This window comes from Balaenoptera physalus (genome assembly GCF_965194825.1).
Source record: "Balaenoptera physalus genome assembly, chromosome: 2".
NCBI lineage: Eukaryota > Metazoa > Chordata > Mammalia > Artiodactyla > Balaenopteridae > Balaenoptera > Balaenoptera physalus.
Window position 1 is genome coordinate 154,468,199 of NC_138883.1, and position 18,855 is coordinate 154,487,053.

General features: G+C 40.4%; 2 protein-coding genes across 8 annotated transcripts in view; one reads left to right on the forward strand and one right to left on the reverse strand.

Annotated features, from left to right (window-relative positions):
* TASOR2 (transcription activation suppressor family member 2) overlaps nt 1-5,794 on the forward strand; it is a 63,605-nt gene extending 57,811 nt beyond the window's left edge. For 2 of the 3 annotated variants that reach the window (XM_082449553.1, XM_082449555.1), the window contains 2 exons: nt 2,033-2,214; nt 2,665-5,794. In XM_082449553.1, the coding sequence (XP_082305679.1) occupies nt 2,033-2,214; nt 2,665-2,783 (301 nt within the window). In that variant the 3' untranslated portion in view covers nt 2,784-5,794. The remainder of the gene's footprint in view (nt 1-2,032; nt 2,215-2,664) is intronic. The other variant, XM_082449554.1, reaches the window with a different exon arrangement.
* GDI2 (GDP dissociation inhibitor 2) overlaps nt 599-18,855 on the reverse strand; it is a 49,875-nt gene continuing 31,618 nt past the window's right edge. For 2 of the 5 annotated variants that reach the window (XM_082449556.1, XM_082449558.1), the window contains exons 7-11: nt 10,230-10,329; nt 8,639-8,834; nt 6,968-7,112; nt 6,728-6,782; nt 5,684-6,639 (exon numbers count right to left, since the gene is read on the reverse strand). In XM_082449556.1, the coding sequence (XP_082305682.1) occupies nt 6,493-6,639; nt 6,728-6,782; nt 6,968-7,112; nt 8,639-8,834; nt 10,230-10,329 (643 nt within the window). In that variant the 3' untranslated portion in view covers nt 5,684-6,492. Of the gene's footprint in view, nt 1,184-2,150; nt 2,359-5,683; nt 6,640-6,727; nt 6,783-6,967; nt 7,248-8,638; nt 8,835-10,229; nt 10,330-18,855 lie in introns of those variants that run through there. The other 3 variants (XM_082449557.1, XM_082449559.1, XM_082449560.1) reach the window with 3 other exon arrangements.

Sequence of the window (18,855 nt, forward strand, 5' to 3'; positions counted from 1 at the left end):
AGGCCTGGGTATGGGGGAGGGTGGAAACACCCAGGTTCACCCAGAAAGGCTCCCTGAGCTCTGGACCAGTGTCATCCAAGTGTTGCCACAAGGTCAGTCTGCAAGAACATAAATCATCTGTATCACTGAAGGCAGTGTTTAGGTCTGTGAACTGTTTTTCGGGTTTTGTTTTTATAGCAAGGCTTTCAGTGCAGGAAGCTGTGTTGTGACCATAATCCAGAGTCTGAGTTGCCTTCTCCAGACCAACAGTGACCAAGTCAGACACACACAGGAATCCTAAAATGTAAAAAAAATAAATTCACCTATGGGTTTTTGGACATTTATTCATAAATTAGGTTGCTCCAGTTATAAGGACAGAAAAATTGAGACCAGCATGTAGCCTTAATTTAACTCTTAATAGACTAGAAACAGGCAGACCTCCTTAAATGAAGAGACTTGGGGCCTGCGGGAGGCCCTGCCACATCAAAGATGGGCCTGCAGGTTGTAATGAGACGGAAAGGGAGCGTGGGAACGCAGAGGTGGACTGGGGGAGTCTGTAGATGGGACAGGTCATCTGTCACAGGACTGTCCTTATAATAAGTTCACACCATAAGTAGTAGACAGTACAAACCCACTTTAATGATGTGGAAGTTGAGGCACAGAGGATGCCAGACCTGACCCAGGCAGACAAGGAGGAAGTCAGGAAGCTGGGCTTTGACCCGGAATGTTCGTCTCCGACCTGACAGTTACCTTCTGTTTGACCGCACTGCTTTCTCCAGAGGAAGACAACTGAAATCGTGGATGTGCACGGGATCTCGAAAGATGGCCGAGAATAGCAGTTGGGGAAAGGCTTGCACTTAGGAGAGGAACTCATACAGGAGGAAAAGAGGGAGCGGAACCGAGAGCTGAGACTGTCAGGGAGGAAGGGGCTCCAAGGGGCCCTCACAGGGCTTAGTTAACAGCACTTCAGAGGGAAGGTTCAACTTCAGGAGTAAGTACAGAAGCAGATGAAAGCTGAGGTGGCACAGCACACCTGTTAAGATCGGTCAGTGTAAATTAATTCAGCATGCGTAGGACTTTGCGTAAACAGAGACACTTATGTCACTGGAATCTCTTCAAATCAGGCCAGTCTCGAATAGTGAGAACTTTTCAGAAAACTTATCATATCCTTTTGCCCTTGGAGGCGGGGAGAAATTGTCCAAAACTAAAACAAAACAGAACAAAAACCATGCGTGGTTATCAGTAGCTACAAAACCATCCTCTAATTCATCTCTAGGCAAATACAGGACTAAATAGATACATAATTTTTTAAATATGCAAAATAATGCCACACACAGCGTAAAACAGTAACTAGAAGCATATAAAAAATTTCTGTTCACAGTGATAAACTATGTACAGTATGATGCCAGGCATATAAATTTACATGTATGAAGGATAAAGCCTGGAAAGAAATTCATCATCGTGACGCAGTTCATGGTGTGACTAGAGCTATGGGAATACGCAGGCTTTGGGTTTTCTCCAGCAAGCAGGAGCGAGGGTGTGAGTGCTGGAGGGGCTGCAGGATGGAACATTTTCCTCTAGAAGGAAGAATAAAAGGTAGAAACAAGATTTAAGGTGAGGTGAGAAAATTCTAGCTGTTAGATGATCTTAATGAAGTTGGTGACTATCTAACCAAAAAGAAGTAGAGTGGTTTTGGAGAGACAAAGCCCGGGAAGCACTGCTGTATGAGACAGGATGCAGGAAGGGGCCCGCTGGGAATGAGTGGCAGGCTTGCCAGCCACATGGCTGGAAGCAGTGTTCGATGGCCATGTGCTGTCCCTCCTGACGGAACGAGGAGTAAGTACACTCGGAATGTTTTGAGGGAACTCGACAGGACGGTGACGTCTGGGAAGCCAAGTTTGTCGTACAGGAGAACAAAGAAGGGAGAAGGAGTTTGACTAAGTATAGTGAAGGCCAGAAAAAGTCTAGGAATAAAGCAACTGAAAATTAAGATACAGAAAATCTTTCACAAACTTAGACTTATCTAAATTTAACATTTTTGTGTATTTTTCAGAGTGGATTCAATTGCACATAAAAAGAACTTAATATTGAAATCGTATCAGAGTGCAAATATCATTGAGCTGCTTCATTATCACCAGTGTGACTCCCGATCATCAACAAAAGCTGAGCACCTGAAATGTCTGCTAACCCTGCAAATTCAGCATGTCCACGCCAGGTTTGCCGTCTTCCTTACAGGTAAATTCATAGCCTTAGTTCTAATTTTCATCAACCAGTTAACGCCCAGTAGGTCCACTCTAGAAACGTCCTTCCAAGTGGAGTCATTGGCGGCCAGGAATAAACGCACACGAGGCTGGGGCAGCAGGTATTGTGGGTTTTGTCCTGTTAATAGAAAAAAAAAAAAAACGTGTACTAGATCTGTTAAGTGTAACCATCTAAGCTTTTAAAAAAGTACTCCAGGAATGAATGAATGCCCATCAGTGGTTTCAGCTCCTGGTTTCAACTCCCTCCCTCCCACCACCACCCATGGAGGGGGCTGGTCCCAGAGCTCCAACCTCATTCCTCACTCGAAACAGGCTTGCTTTTCCCTTCACGTGTATGAGTCTTTTTTTTTCAATAAAAGGGATTTTGCTACTTTTAAAAAATATTAATGAATTTTTTCACCAAAAGTTATTTTTCTTTTTACAGAAAAGCCTGTTGTCTCCAGAGAAGTCTTTGAAAACAGTGGCATCCTTGTTACAGACGTAAATGATTTTATTGAAAATATACAGAAAGTAGCAGCTCCGTTCAGGAGTAGCTATTGGTAAGAACACTTGTGACTCTCTCCCACGTGAGCTGGAACTGACAGCAGATGCTGACATCTGTGTCTGCGGGAAACCAGTTGCTCAAAAACTTTTGTACGTTATACGTCATGCTGTAAATTTAAAGTTTTGTTTATTTAGGGGTGCTGCTGGTTTGGCATAAATGGGACTTTCTCAATTATCACTAATGAAATAACTAACCTACTTTCTAAATGATGAGTGTTTTCACCTGCAGTCCATCTGCTGCCAGGACGGAAGACAATGTACCCTACATGCATAGACGTTTTCCCCAGTAGATAGCATCCTATTTATGGAATAGTTCTTGGTTATTTTATTTTAAAGACGGAATTATCAATTTTGTATTTATCCAGGTGATTTAACTGCAGCTTACCTAGACATCGGTGATGCCAACAACAAATTAGTATTTTCCCGTTTCTTTGAAAACCTTGGATTTTTTAAATATGAGAAGACTGTTCTGTGTATCTCCGTTCTACAACTTGGGGGATCATTTTTCTTCGTTTTACACGTTACCAGAATGTCTGACTTTGTTCACAGCAGCACTGTAGTTTTCTATCAGTTTTGGGTTACAGTGTTCAATATTATTGTTTTAAATTATTTTCATTTTAAGCAGAATACCTTCAAAGCTATTAATTGAAATTAATGATAAAAATAAGAATTTTACAAATGTACTCAATTGTAGCAAAAATAAGTCTATTTTAACCAGTAGCTTTGTTTTTGCACATTAAGGTCAGAAATGCACATGTAATGCATGTTATAGTCTGTTTTAAAGGTTTTACCACCTGTGTAAAAACTAAAATCTTCAATGGTTTTATCTGCTGTTATTCATGCTACACTACATAAAACATTTTTTTCCTAGATGGTACAAACTTATCAACTGTCATTTTCACTTACTCAGTTTTTGTAAATAGCGCACTACAAAAATCAACCCTCTGAGGAAGAAATAATCATTTATTTATATTAGAAATAATTTCTACAACAATCTTTAAAACTCAAAACCAAGCAAGAAACATTTGTAAGATACATATAGTATCTATTTGGAACAAAGGTTTTTGTAACTAATTGGTTTCATTTTTTTAAATAAAGACAACTAAAAATCATTCAACTGCTTCTGCAATGATTTTATAGCAAATATTAAGTTTGTAAGAGAATGTTTTACAGCAGTTTAAATTTTTTAGGCCATTTAGCAGACTAAGTAACTTCCAAAAGAAAAGGATCCTACCACTTACTTACCTCACTTTGGCCTCCATCTGTCAAGCCTCATCCCCGCAGGCCTGCCCGGTGCTTTCCCCTCCCTCGTGTGGTGCCGGGCAGCAGGCTCCAGCAAGAGGACACTTCACGCCTCTCCGCTTGGCCCTTCCAGGGGGTCATGTCAGCCTGCACAGGAACTTCCCTCAAAAGCCATTTATCTGCTTTTATACTCCCCCTACAGAACCGAAACAGAACTTTCCCCTCATTATGTTCTCAGGAGGAGGAAGACTGACTGAGTTTTAATTATTCTTACCCTAGCTCTTGCTGGTAAGAGCTGATTTTTACCCCAGGAATAAAAATCTAATAGGACCATAACTGTATTCGGTACACTGAATTAATTTGAAACTACTAAGGAGAAGGAAAGTAACATTTACGGCGCACCTGCCAGCTGTGCTCTTCCCCTGAAGAGCCTTCCAGCACCCACGAGGCCACCCATTCTGTAACTGAAGGCTTAGCCAGGCCACAGAGGAGCAGGCGCCTCCAGACTGAGCTTCTGCAGAGACTCTGCCCTCATCACCTTTGTGCCCCGTTGGCCTGGCACAGAAATGTTAGTTGTTCCAATAAATATGCCGAATGCAGAATATGAAGACATTCTGGTGCTTTCTTCATATTACTAACCCAGCTTGTGCCTCCACCTGCGTTAACGGTTCACAATGTGAAATACTGCAGGAAAAGAGGGGAAAGGCCTGCTGGAATTTTAGATAATCTTATGCAGAGGAAGCAGTTGTTTTCAACCGGGGTGATCTGGGGTTGTCACGCCAGGGAGGTGCATACAACGTGCAGGACAGCCCCCCTTCAACAAAAAATTCTCTGGCCAAAAATGGATAGTGTGAGATTGAGAAAATGAGCTAAAGTAATCACTTGGATAATCGAAGTTATTATTACCCTAAATCCTTTAACAGAGCACCTACCTTAGTCTATGTTCTTCAGACTCAACTATAAAAGAGAATACAATGTCCTCAATGTAAATGACAGCACATACAGTGAGGCTTGTAACAATCAAGGGGAAAGGAGGTACCACTAAAAACTATGTCTAACTACAATCTGAACTAAATGAAAATACTGGGACTTCCCTCGTGGCGCAGTGGTTAAGAATCCACCTGCCAATGCAGGGGACATGGGTTCAATCCCTGGTCCGGGAAGGTCCCACATGCCACACAGCAACTAAGCCCGTGTGCCACAAATACTGAGCCCATGTGCCTAGAGCCCGTGCTCTGCAACAAGAAGCCCACACACCACAATGAAGAGTAGCCCCAGCTCACCACAACTAGAGAAAGGCCGTGAACAGCAAGGAAGACCCAACACAGCCAAAAATAAAATTAATTTATTAAATAAATAAATATATTAAAGCACCCATTCCACCTGACGTCACTTACTCTCTGATGGGAATGAATCCTTGTTCTAAACCACTACTAAGGATATCTAAGAGAGTCTAATAATTATATTGTATCAAGAAGTAATTCGGGGTCTACTCACAGTAAAGCCAGATGATGGCGCTCCACCATCCACTAAGGTCTTCAGCACTCTTCCCCAGCATCCGTTTTCAGCTCTAGTGAAGGAAATGAGCCGCTGTGTCAAGGCCAGTACAATACTTACTAGCTCTAAATTGTCAGGACACAAAAGACCAACAAGAGGGAGCTGGTTTCCAGAGTTTGGCTTTATTTTGCAGTACAGAAATCATTTGGAGCCATTGTGAGACAGACATCACTGAAGCAGAGGCTCTGTCAAATCAATACTGCGTTGCAGCAGCTTGGTCCATTGAAGAAGCCACACCTGGGATACAAAAGAAGCTTCTACATTTACCTGCTTTATGATAGTTTCCTTCCCCTCTGCTCTCATCAAATTTATTAGATTAAAACACCGCACACAGGCTTCCTCCAAAATGGCTCTCAAAGTCTGGAGTTTGGTTAGAATTGGAGGCCCACATAAACCAAGCTTGTGGCTATGCTTCCTGGGCACTGTTGTAACACTTGATGTAAATGTAAAGGGGTGGGGAGGAGTGAGGGATGCTGTCCCCAACGATGGAACATTCGATTCCGTATCTCCTTAATGTCAAGAGGACAGATGGCACGCAAACTGTACTGACCCAGCTCTTGAGCAGCAGAAGCTCATAACTGCAAAGGCTACACTGATTAAAAGATACAAATACTGTATCAAGTTCTCTGTATCAGTATCACAATGTTTTAAAACTGATCCTTCACTAGAAAGAACAAGCCAGTATTGGTTAAATTGAACAGAATGTGGGAACCTGCCAATTCTGAAGAACCACTCCATGAAAACAAGTTAATACATGATATTAGAAAGGGGAGGAATATTTACTGGTACAGTGCTCTGCAATCTCTCAGCTTTGATTACAAAAGCAGGCCTTACAATATTGATTTCATACAATATGCATCATTTGCCAAATTTTAAGTTTGTCCTAATTAGATGATAACATGTACTGCTGTTAGTCTTCCCCATAGATGTCATTTTTCTTGCGCTTCATTTCCTCAAAGTCAAACTCGGATCCCATCATCCTCTTATAGATGTCCTTAATGTCATCACAGGTTGTCTCAAAGTGAGTTGTCGCATCATATGTACGGGATATAAAGATCTGGAAATGAAAGTCACAAAGACTTAAGACTATTTAGTGATGTCTCCCAATAAAGCCTGGTAATTACCCTTTTCAGATTGCCACTCACCTGGCTTTCTGTTCCCAAATCTTTTGGTACAAGGAGGTCACTGATGCTTATGAATCTGGAGGGGAAAAAGAATTAAGTAAAGCAGGGAAGTTGACATGCCCACTCACTGCTTTGCCTGAAATTCAAAACCCAGGCTGGTAAGAGATGATGGCTACTCTCATTGTTCTCATGGGGTTCTGCTCACCATGGAGCCAAAGGCAATCCTGGGTTTGAGCTGCTATAAATGAACGCATCACTTACTTCTGCTCAATTGGTTCCAAGAGTTCCAGAGCTGGTCTGATTTCTTTCTCGGGCTCCTTGGTCTCCACGGTTGTGCTGGCGATGGCAATGTACTTGCCCTGTGCGGCCACGTTGTGTGCGAAGGAGATCATGCAGACATAGATATCTGCAAGCAAGCAAAGCCACCTCACTGCCAGGGTCTTTAAACCTTGGGCCTGTGCGTGCACTCAGTTTCACCCATACTTCATTGAGGTGTGAGTTAAAATTACTTGGAACAGACTGGATCTTCTAAGCTTAAGTTCTATATGGAGACAAACAAGGTCATACATAAAATATACAAATATTCAGCAACTCATAGCCTACTGGAGATGAAGGATTTATGTGGCAGTGAACGGTGGACGGGGAGATGACATTCTCTACCCAGATGTCACAGCTCACTGTGGAAACCTGTCTTCCTCTCTGAAGCCTGCATTTAGAAAGGTTTTGAATAGCTAAGATAGGATTTATTTAACTACTGATTTCTCATTTTTTAAGCAATATAAAATTGCAAACACAATAAGCTATTCTTGAGTTGGCATAAGCTCATAATAATTCCATAGATTCTACTTGTCTGTATACCACTAAGTAACTACATAATTTCCAATATAGAAAATAATTACTGGGCTCCCTTTACTCTTTTTAGACTCTCCCAGACCCTGAGATCTACTTGGGAACACTTGAAAATTACTTTAGTCTGTGTCTCTTAGTTCTCGTAAGATTCTTCTGTGATTTCGTTTCTTACATGGAAAAAAAAATTAAAAGCTTTAGGGCTTCTAACTGAAAGGAAGATGGGAAAAGCTAGTGGATGAAAACTGGTTAAAGCAAACAGATTAGGAATTACAATTTCAGAGCTAAGTCCTTATCTTTTTTTTTTTTAATTTATTATTTATTTTTGTCTGCGTTGGGTCTTCATTGTTGCACGCGGGCTTTCTCTATTTGTGGCGAGCAGGGGCTACTCTTCGCTGCAGTTCACAGGCTTCTCATTGTGGTGGCTTCTCTTGTTGCAGAGCACGGGCTCTAGGTGCGTGGGCTTCAGTAGATGCAGAGCGTAGGCTCAGCAGTTGCGGCTCACGGGCTCTAGAGTGCAGACTCAGTAATTGTGGCGCACGGGCTTAGTTGCTCCATGGCATGTGGGATCTTCCCAGACCAGGGATCAAACCCGTGTCCCCTGCATTGGCAGGCGGATTCTTAACCACTGCGCCACCAGGGAAGTCCTGCTAAGTCCTGATCTCAATCAGAGAAATCAAAGTTGTTTTCTAGCACACTGCTAAAATCAAATACAAGTATTAAGCTGACAAATCATGACATAAAAGCAGTGCTGTCATCAGCTCAAAGTAACAGTGAAATTAGGTCAACTAATAAGCATAAACCTCCACAAGCACACAGTGTTCAAACCAGGCAAGACTGCCTGCTCATCCAGTCCAGCCTCTCAGTTCTACAGAGGAAGAAATGGAGGCCCAAAGAGGGGGGTACAAGTCCAAGGCGGGGCTCCTAGGCAAACGTTTCCATTTCAAAGTGATGACTTAGGATCTCTATGAGCTAAAAGGGATACATCACATTTTATTTTCCATATGTAAACTAAAGTCTCTGCACTATAACAGAGCAGATAAAATTTGGAATTTCTACAAACATCTGCTTATCTTCAAAACTGACCTGATTTCCGATTGACTTGGTTCTGTGGAATAATGATCTGGCAGGAGTTGGCATCGTTGGTGTTCTTGATGGGGTGGCTGAGGATACAGATGACCCTGATCACCTGGCCCACTTTTTCGACTCGATCTTTCACGTAGCTGGGATCACAGATGAGCTGCTTACAGCGAGCAATCTGTAACAAAACATTAAAGACTTTCTAATGGGTATAATGATGCCATCGTCCTTGAACATCGCCTGTTATCTTCATCAAGTTAACTGTAGATAATTAGTGAATTATAGATAACTATTAAAACTAGCTTTGCCAACAATCCCTATAAATTCTCCTGGAGCAAATCTATTAATTCTAAATCTTATTCAAATATTAGGAAAAGTGTGTTGCATGGTTTTCAGTGTGTTTCATGGTTTTAAAACACATAAGTTTTAAAACTGGGCAGAAGAGGGTTCAAATCCTGGCTCTATCCAACCTCAAAGAGGTTGTTAGGATTAAATGAAACAGTGTGTTTAAGGAATGTCATTATATGTGAATGGACCCAGTGAAGAGTAAATGGTCTATAAATAGTTCTAATACTAGAAGCAGACCATAATCTCTCCTTTTAAGACTATACTTACTAAGTAAAACTTCAGTTGCAAGATAAATTATGTATTATTATATTATAGTCTTCCTCTTTATATCAAAGCCCTGAAATGTCCTAAGAGGAAGCAGTTGTCTGAAGCAAAGAAAAATGGAATGAATAAAAAGAACTTTGAGATATCAGATTAAGATGTTTATCCCTATTCCTAAACATCTATTATGTGTATGCTGGAAGCACAAGATAGTTACAAAAGACCTACAACAATAAAGGGTCAGATGGCCAGCTAGTGAGTATAGATTATATGGTCTGAACCCATAGAATACCATCAGGAATCCCAAAATATTTTTTTAAACATAGTTTTTCAGTTTCTTTTTTGAACAGTTCCATTTGTAAAAGTTGATGGTTCATGAAATATGGTCTGGCTTGCAGACCAACAGCACTGGCACCATCTGAGAGCTTGCAAGAAAAATGCAGACCCACCACAGACCTACTGAATAAGAAACATGTACTTTGACAAAATTAACAATTTACATTCAATTCAAATTTGAGAAACACTGCTCAAAACTCCACCTGGCCAGTTCCTTGGCTAAACCCCAAATAAAATAATGTTAATAGTAATGATTATTAACATTATTAATATTTAATAATTTATTAAGTAATAATAAATAAAATAGTATTGGCCAAGCCCCAATTCAACCAATAAGTTATAAGTGGTACATATAAAGCTAAATTTAAATGAAAATTTGGGAGACAGGCACCAACCCACACTATATATATAATACTTACCATAGAGCTCATTCATAATTTCTATTTTAGTCTTAAGCAACAATCAACACAACAGAAAATATTAAACATTATCTATAATTAGTTTTCAGTCATTATGAATACCAAGTTACCATAAAGAAAACATACATGGTGTGAAATCTAGGATCGATGTTCATACCAAATTCAGTACTTATTAAACAATAAAATTTTCTTTACAAGAATATAATATTTCTTAAATTGTAAAAGCTACTTACCTCTCCTTCAGATTTTACACCAATCACTTTTCCATTTTGCATAATGATTTCTTCAATTGGTTTATTCAGCATGTAGGTACCTCCATAAATAGCACTTAGCCTAGAAAAGTATTTAAAGTACAATTAGTGATTATAATTGTAATTATAATCAATCAGTAATTTAGAATTATTTCAACTACTAAATTCTCCTTTCTTACATTTTAATGAGTTACAGGAAACATGTATTTGTTCAATTTCCTTCCAGAAGGCATTAGTTTAAGTCATAAAAGCATCAATTCTAAAACAGTCAAAACCATGTAATGATGTCTCACATTCGTAGTTATGAATATCAAGTGCAAACAAACCACACTGACCAATAATGGAAGAACAGCTTGTAAGTCTAATCCTCCTGCATATTAAAAATTAAGACTCTGAACAACCAAAAATCTATCAGGAAGCACAGTGGACAGTGAGTAAAAGCAGGCAGAAACTAGACAAGAGACTTGAAGGAAGCAACTGGATGAGATCTTCATGCGGTTTGTATGGCTCTTCCCCTGACAGAATGACCTACCCAGTCCTTGTAACATGGAACAGCTAGAACAGAAGCAAAAAACCCACAGTCTTACTGATATAAGGTGCCATAAGGTAGAGTTTGGGGCTGTATGAGGAGACAAAAATTGTGGGAGAAAATCTTCCAAAATGGGGAGCAACCAAATTATAAAATGTTTTCAAATCCTTAACTAACTCCAGAAATGCTTGTACACAGGAGAGAGACTCCAAGGAACCCAGCAAAAAGCAAAAGCTAAAAGGCAAAATGACTTGAGGAGAAACTACAGCTACAGGCCTTAAGGACAAGTAAGTTTGAAGTTTGAAACTGCCATATTAGAGGAACGTGGTACATACCTTGGGCTTTCCAATGAAACCCCAGAAGACCACACCTCACTAAGGATTCAGCCAAAGACAAAAGACCCCCCACCTACAAAGTATAAAATCAAGTCTCCAAAAGTTCAAGGTGAACGGCCAATAATTTAACTGCCAACTCAAAACTAATATCAACACTCATCACAGAAAGAATCCAGCATCTCTACAATATACCAATCAGTATGTCCAATATACAATCAAAAATTACTGGACACATGGAAAAAAAGAAAATGGAAAAAAGTAAAGAGGAAGAGCGATCAAAACAAACATGCCCAGATTACTGATGCTAAAATACGCAGGGAGTTAAATGCAGCTACTACGAATATATACAAGGACAAACATCCTTGTTCTAAGATCTATGTTCAAGAATGTTATAGGGGAGAAGTCAAGAGGGCGATGTGGGAAGACACGGAGTTAGCGTCTCCCCACAACTAGGGCGGCTGCCAGCCTCTGGTGGGGGACTCTGACCCACAGGAGACAGGAGGAACCCCATAAATGAACCAGTAGGACGTAAGGGGACAGAGGGAGGGAGGAGAAGTGGAGGCCAGACAAGATCGGCGCCCCTGAGGCTGGGGAGATCAGGAGACGCAGGTGGGAGGGAGTCTCCAGGAAGAGCGGGAGAGCAGCGGAGGGCGACTGCCCCACCCACTCAGGCACGGGGAGCCTGCTGAGCTCCCAAGCCGGTTCCCCCACCTCCAAAGCACCATCCAGGCCACGTGTCCTGGAGGGCACAGAAAGGAGGCCGAGGGGAGTACGTGAGAGGCAAGCGGGAGGGGCCCTCCGGAGGAGTGGGTGAGGAGCAGAGGGTTACTGTCACCCCGCGCACTCAGGCACGGGGAGCCTGCTGAGCTCCCAGGCCGATCCCCTGCCCTCCAAAGCCCCCTCCAGGTCGCATGGGTCCTTGGGGACATAGGAAGGAGGCCGAGGGAAGAAGAGGAGAGGCACGCAGGAGGGGCCCTCCAGGAGGAGCAGAGGGCCAATGCCCCGCCCACTCAGGCACAGGGAGCCTGCTGGGCTCCCAGGTGAGGTCCCCTGCCTTCTGAGACCAGGGGTGGGGGGCACGCCTGGGCCCCTTCTGTTCCTTGAGCCTAAGCCCCACCCCTCACAGCCCCCAGTGCCTTTTCCAGCCCTGTGGGTCCTGAGCATTGGCCCCGCCTACCACCCAAACCTTGCCCTTGTTTAGGCCCCTGCTCTCCACAGCCAAGGCCCTTCCACCTCTGGCTTTTTTTTTTTTCCCCTCCTCTTTTTTACTATTGTGGTACTGATGTACCTTCTGGTTGTTGATTCATCTATATTTTTATTTTTACATTCTTTCTAATACATCTGTTAGTTTCCTAGTCTAATTTTACTTTTTACTTTGTTATTCTTTTTTTTTTGCCACCCCACGCGGCTTGCAGGATCTTGATTCCTTGATTCGTGAGCCAGGGGTCGGGTGGAAGCTCCTGTGGTGGGAGCTCTGAGTCCGAACCACTGGACTAACAGAGACCCTCAGGCCCCAGGGAACATTCATCGGAGTGAGGTCTCACAGAGTTCCTCATCTCAGCACCAAGACCCAGCTCTACCCAATAGCCTACAAACTCCAGTGTTGGAAGCTTCTGGCCAAACAACTAGTAAAACAGGAACATAATCCCACTAACAAAAAATTAAAAAAAAAGGGAGATGGCAAAAAAATATGTCACAGATGAAGAAGCAAGGTAAAAACCTACAAGACCAAATAAATAAAGAGGAAATAAGCAATCTACCTGAAAATAATTCAGAGTAACGATAGTAAAGATGATCCAGAATCTCAGAAATAAAATGGAAGCACAGATTGAGAAAATACAAGAAATGTTTAACAAAGATCTAGAAGAACTAAAGAACAAACTAACAGAGATGAACAACACAATAACTGAAATGAAAAATACACTAGAAGGAATCAATAACAGAATAACTGAGGCAGAAGAATGAATAAGTGACCTGGAAGACAATGGTGGAAATAAAGGCCGAGGAGCAGAATAAGGAAAAAAGAATGAAAAGAATTGAGGACAATCTCAGAGACCTCTGGGACAACACTAAATGCACCAACATTCGAATTATAGGGGTCCCAGAAGGAGAAGAGAAAAACAAAGGGTCTGAGAATATATTTGAAGAGATTATAGTGGAAAACTTCCCTAACATGGGAAAGGAAATAGTCAAGTCCAGGAAGCACAGAGTCCCATACAGGATAAACCCTTGGAAAAACACACCAAGACACATATTAATCAAACGAACAAAAATTAAATTCAAAGAAAAAATATTAAAAGCAGCAAGGGAAAAACAAAAAATAACATACAAAGGAATCCCCATAAGGTTATCAGCTGATTTTTCAGCAGAAACTCTGCAGGCCAGAAGGGAGTGGCAGGATATACTTAGAGTGATGAAAGAGAAAAACTTACAACCAAGATTACTCTACCCAGCAAGGATCTCATTTAGATTTGATGGAGAAGTCAAAAGCTTTTCAGACTAGCAAAAGCTAAGAGAATTCAGCACCACCAAACCAGCTTTACAACAAATGCTAAAGGAACTTCTCTAAGCGGGAAACACAAGAGAAGAAAAGACCCACAAAAACAAACCCAAAACAATTAAGAAAATGGTAATAGGAACATACATATCGATAATAACCTTGAATGTAAATGGATTAAATGCCCCAACCAAAAGACACAGACTGGCTCAATGGATACAAAAACAAGACCCATATATATGCTGTCTATAAGAGACCCACTTCAGACCTAGGGACACATACAGACTGAAAGCGAAGGGATGGAAAAAGATATTCCACACAAATGGAAATCAAAAGAAAACTGTAGTAGCAATACTCGGTATCAGATAAAATAGACTTTAAAATAAAGACTGTTACAAGAGATAAGGAGGGACACTACATAATGATCAAAGGATCAATCCAAGAAGAAGATATAACAATTATAAATATTTATGCACCCAACATAGGAGCACCTCAATACATAAGGCAAATACTAACAACCATGAAAGGAGAAATCGACAGTAACACAACAACAGTAGGGGACTTTAACAACCCACTTACAAATGGACAGATCATCCAAAATGAAAATAAATAAGGAAACACAAGCTTTAAATGACACAACAGACCAGATAGACTTAATTGATATTTATAGAACATTCCATCCAAAAGTGGCAGAATACACTTTCTTTTCAAGTGCACATGGAACATTCTCCAAGATAGATCACATCTTGGGTCACAAATCAAGCCACAGAAAATTTAAGAAAACTGAAATCGTATCAAGCATCTTTTCTGACCACAATGCTACTGGAAATCAATTACAGGAAAAAAACTGTAAAAAACACAAATACATGGAGGCTAAACAGTGCACTACTACATAACCAAGAGATCACTGAAGAAATCAAAGAAGAAATAAAAAGACACATAGAAACAAATGACAACGAAAACACGATCACCCAAAACCTATGGGACACAGCAAAAGGAGTTCTAAGAGGGAAGTTTATAGCAATTCAATCTCACCTCAAGAAACAAGAAAAACCTCAAATAAACAATCTAACCCTACACTTAAAACAACTAGGGAAAGAAGAACAAAGAAAACCCAAAGTCAGTAGAAGGAAAGAAATCATAAAGATCGGAGCAGAAATAAATGAAATAGAAACGAAAAAACAATAGCAAATATCAATAAAACTAAAAGCTGGTTCTTTGAGAGGATAAACAAAATTGATAAACCCTGAGCCAGACTCATCAAGAAAAAAAGGGAGAAGACGCAAATCAATAAAATTAGAAATGAAAAAGGAGAAATCACACAACTGACACGGCAGAAACACACAGGATTATAAGAGACTACTACAAACAACTATATGTCAATAAAATGGACAACCACGAAGAAATGCACAAATTCTTGGAGAGGTACAGTTTTCCAAGACTGAACCAGAAAGAATAAGAAAATATAAACAGACCTATCACAAGTAATAAAATTGAAACCGTAATTAAAAATCTTCCAACAAACAAAGTCCAGGACCAGATGGATTCACAGGTGGATACTATCAATCATTTAGAGAAGAGCTAACACCAATCCTTCTCAAACTCTTCCAAAAAACTGCAGATGGAGAAACACTCCCAAATTCATTCTACGAAGCCACCATCACCCTGATACCAAAACCAGAAAAAGATATCACAAAAGAAAACTACAGGCCAATATCACTGATGAACATAGATGCAAAAATCCTCAACAAAATACTAGCAAACAGAATCCAACAGCACATTAAAAGGATCATACACCATGATCAAGTGGGATTTATCCCAGGGATGCAAGGATTCTTCAATATACACAAATCAATCAAGGTGATACACGACATTAACAAATTAAGGAATAAAAACCATATGATCATCTCAAAAGATGCAGAAAAAGCCTTTGACAAAATTCAACACCCATTTATGATCAAAACTCTCCAGAAAATGGGCATAGAGGGAACCTACTTCAACATAATAAAGGCCATATATGACAAACCCTCAGCAAGCATCATACTCAATGGTGAAAAACTGAAAGCATTTCCACTAGGATCAGGAACACGACAAGGATGTCCACTCTTGCCACTCTTATTCAACATAGTTTTGGAAGTCCAAGCCACAGCAATCAGAGAAGAAAAAGAAACAAAAGGAATACAAATAGGAAAAGAAGAAGTAAAACTATCACTATTTGCCAATGACATGATACTATACATAGAAAATCCTAAAGATGCCACCAGAAAACTATTAGAACTAATCAATGAATTTGGTAAGGCTGCAGGATACAAAATTAATGCACAGAAATCTCTGGCATTCCTATACACCAACAACGAAAAATCAGAAAGAGAAATTAAGGAAACATTCCCATTTACCACTGCAACAAAAAGAATAAAATACCTAGGAATAAACCTGCCTAAGGAGGCGAAAGACTTGTACTCAGAAAACTATAAAACACTGATGAAAGAAATCAAAGATGACACAAACAGATGAAGAAACATACCATGTTCTTGGATTGGAACAATCAATACTGTGAAAATGACTATACTACCCAAAGCAATCTACAGTTTCAATGCAATCCCTATCAAACTACCAATGGCATTCTTCACAGAATTAGAACAAAAAATCTTACAATTCATATGGAAACACAAAAGACCCCGAATAGCCAAAGCAATCTTGAGAAAGAAAATGGAGTTGGAGGAATCAGGGTCCCCGACCTCAAACTATACCACAAAGCTACAATAATCTAGACAGTATGGTACTGGCACAAAAACAGAAATATAGATCAATGGTACAGGATAGAATGCCCAGAGATAAACCCACGCACATATCGGCACCTAATTTACGACAAGGGAGGCAAGAACATACAATGAAGAAAAGACAGCCTCTTCAATAAGTGGTGCTGGGAAAACTGGACAGCTACATGTAAAAGAATGAAATTAGAACACTACCTGACACCATACAGAAAAATAAACTCCAAATGGATTAAAGACTTAAATGTAAGACCAGACACTATAAAACTTTTAGAGGAAAACATAGGAAAAACACTCTGACATAAACCACAGCAACATCTATTTTTTGACCCACCTCCTAGAGTAACAGAAATAAAAACAAAAATAAACAAATGGGGGGTTTCCCTGGTGGTGCACTGGTTGAGAATCCGCCTGCCAATGCAGGGGACACGGGTTCGAGCCCTGGTCTGGGAAGATCCCACATGCCACAGAGCAACTAGGCCCGTGAGCCACAACTACTGAGCCTGCGCTCCACAACAAGAGAGGCCGCGATAGTGAGAGGCCCACGCACCGCGATGAAGAGTGGCCCCCACTCGCCACAACTAGAGAAAGCCCTCACACAGAAACGAAGACCCAACACAGCCAAAAATAAATAAACAAATGTGGTGTTTAAAAAAAAGAAAATAAATAAATAAGTAAACAAATGGGACTTAATTAAACTTAAAAGCTTTTGAACAGCAAAGGAAACCATAAACAAGACAAAAAGACAACTCTCAGAATAGGAGAAAATATTTGCAAATGAAACAACCGACAAAGGATTAATCTTCAAAGTATACAAACAGCTCATGGAGCTCAATATCAAAAAAACAAACAATCCAGTTAAAAAATGGGCAAAAGACCTAAATAGACATTTCACCAAGGAAGACATACAGATGGCCAAGAGGCACATGAAAAGATGCTCAACATCACTAATTATTAGAGAAATGCAAATCAAAACTAAAATGAGGTATCACTTCACACCAGACATAATGGCCATTATCAAAAAAGCTAGAAACAATAAATGCTGGAAAGGGTGTGGTGAAAAGGGAACCCTCCTACACTGTTGGTGGGAATGTAAATTGATACAACCTCTATGGGAAACAGTATGGAGGTTCCTTAAAAAACTAAAAATAGAACTACCATATGACCCAGCAATCCCACTAATGGGCATATACCGTGAGAAAACCATAATTCAGAAAGAGACATGCACCACAATGTTCACTGCAGCACTATTTACAATAGCCAGGACATGGAACCAACTTAAATGTCCATCAACAAATGAATGGATAAAGAAGATGTGGCACATATATACAATGGAATATTACTCAGCCACAAAAAGAAACGAAATTGGGCTTCCCTGGTGGCGCAGTGGTTGAGAATCTGCCTGCTAATGCAGGGGACACGGGTTCGAGCCCTGGTCTGGGAAGATCCCACATGCCGCGGAGCAACTAGGCCCATGAGCCACAACTACTGAGCCTGCGCATCTGGAGCCTGTGCTCCGCAACAAGAGAGGCCACAATAGTGAGAGGGCCCGCGCACCGCGACGAAGAGTGGCCCCCACTTGCCGCAGCTAGAGGAAGCCCTCGCACAGAAACGAAGACCCAACACAGCCAAATAAATAAATAAATAAATAAATAAATAAATTTTTAAAAAACAAACAAAAATAAATAAATAAATAAATAGGAAAATGTGGCTAGCCATTAAAATAAAAATCCTTTCTCTGCAGTTCATTTAGAAAGTAACAAGCCCTCGCACAGAAACGAAGACCCAACACAGCCAAAAATAAATTAATTAATTAATTAAAAAAAAAAACGAAACTGAGTTATTTGTAGTGAGGTGGATGGACCCAGAGTCTGTCATACAGAGTGAAGTAAGTCAGAAAGAGAAAAACAAATACTGTATGCTAACGCATATATATGGAATCAAAAAAAAAAAGGTACTGATGAACCTAGTTGCAGGGCAGGAATAAAGAGGTAGACATAGAGAATGGACTTGATGACATGGGGTCGGAGGGTGAAGCTGGGGCTAAGTGAGAGTAGCATCGACATATATACACTACCGAATGTAAAACAGTTAGCTGGTGGGAAGCAACAGCATAACACAGGGAGATCGGCTCGGTGCTTTGCAATGACCTAGAGGGGTGGGATAGGGAGAATGGGAGGGAGGCTCAAGAGGGAGGGGATACGGGGATATGTGTATGCATATGGCTGATTCGCTTTGTTGTTCAAAAGAAACTAACACAGTATTGTGAAGCAATTATACTCCAATAAAGATCTATTAAAAAAAAAAGAACGTTCTACATTCGTGAAAGTCAAAATGAATAAACAGAAAATCTCACAAAAAAAATGAAAACTATATTTAAAAAATGGAAATTCTAGATCAATTGAAAAAATATTTTTTAAAAAATTAAAACTCACTGAATGTGATTAACAGCTTATTGGAAGTAACAGAAAAA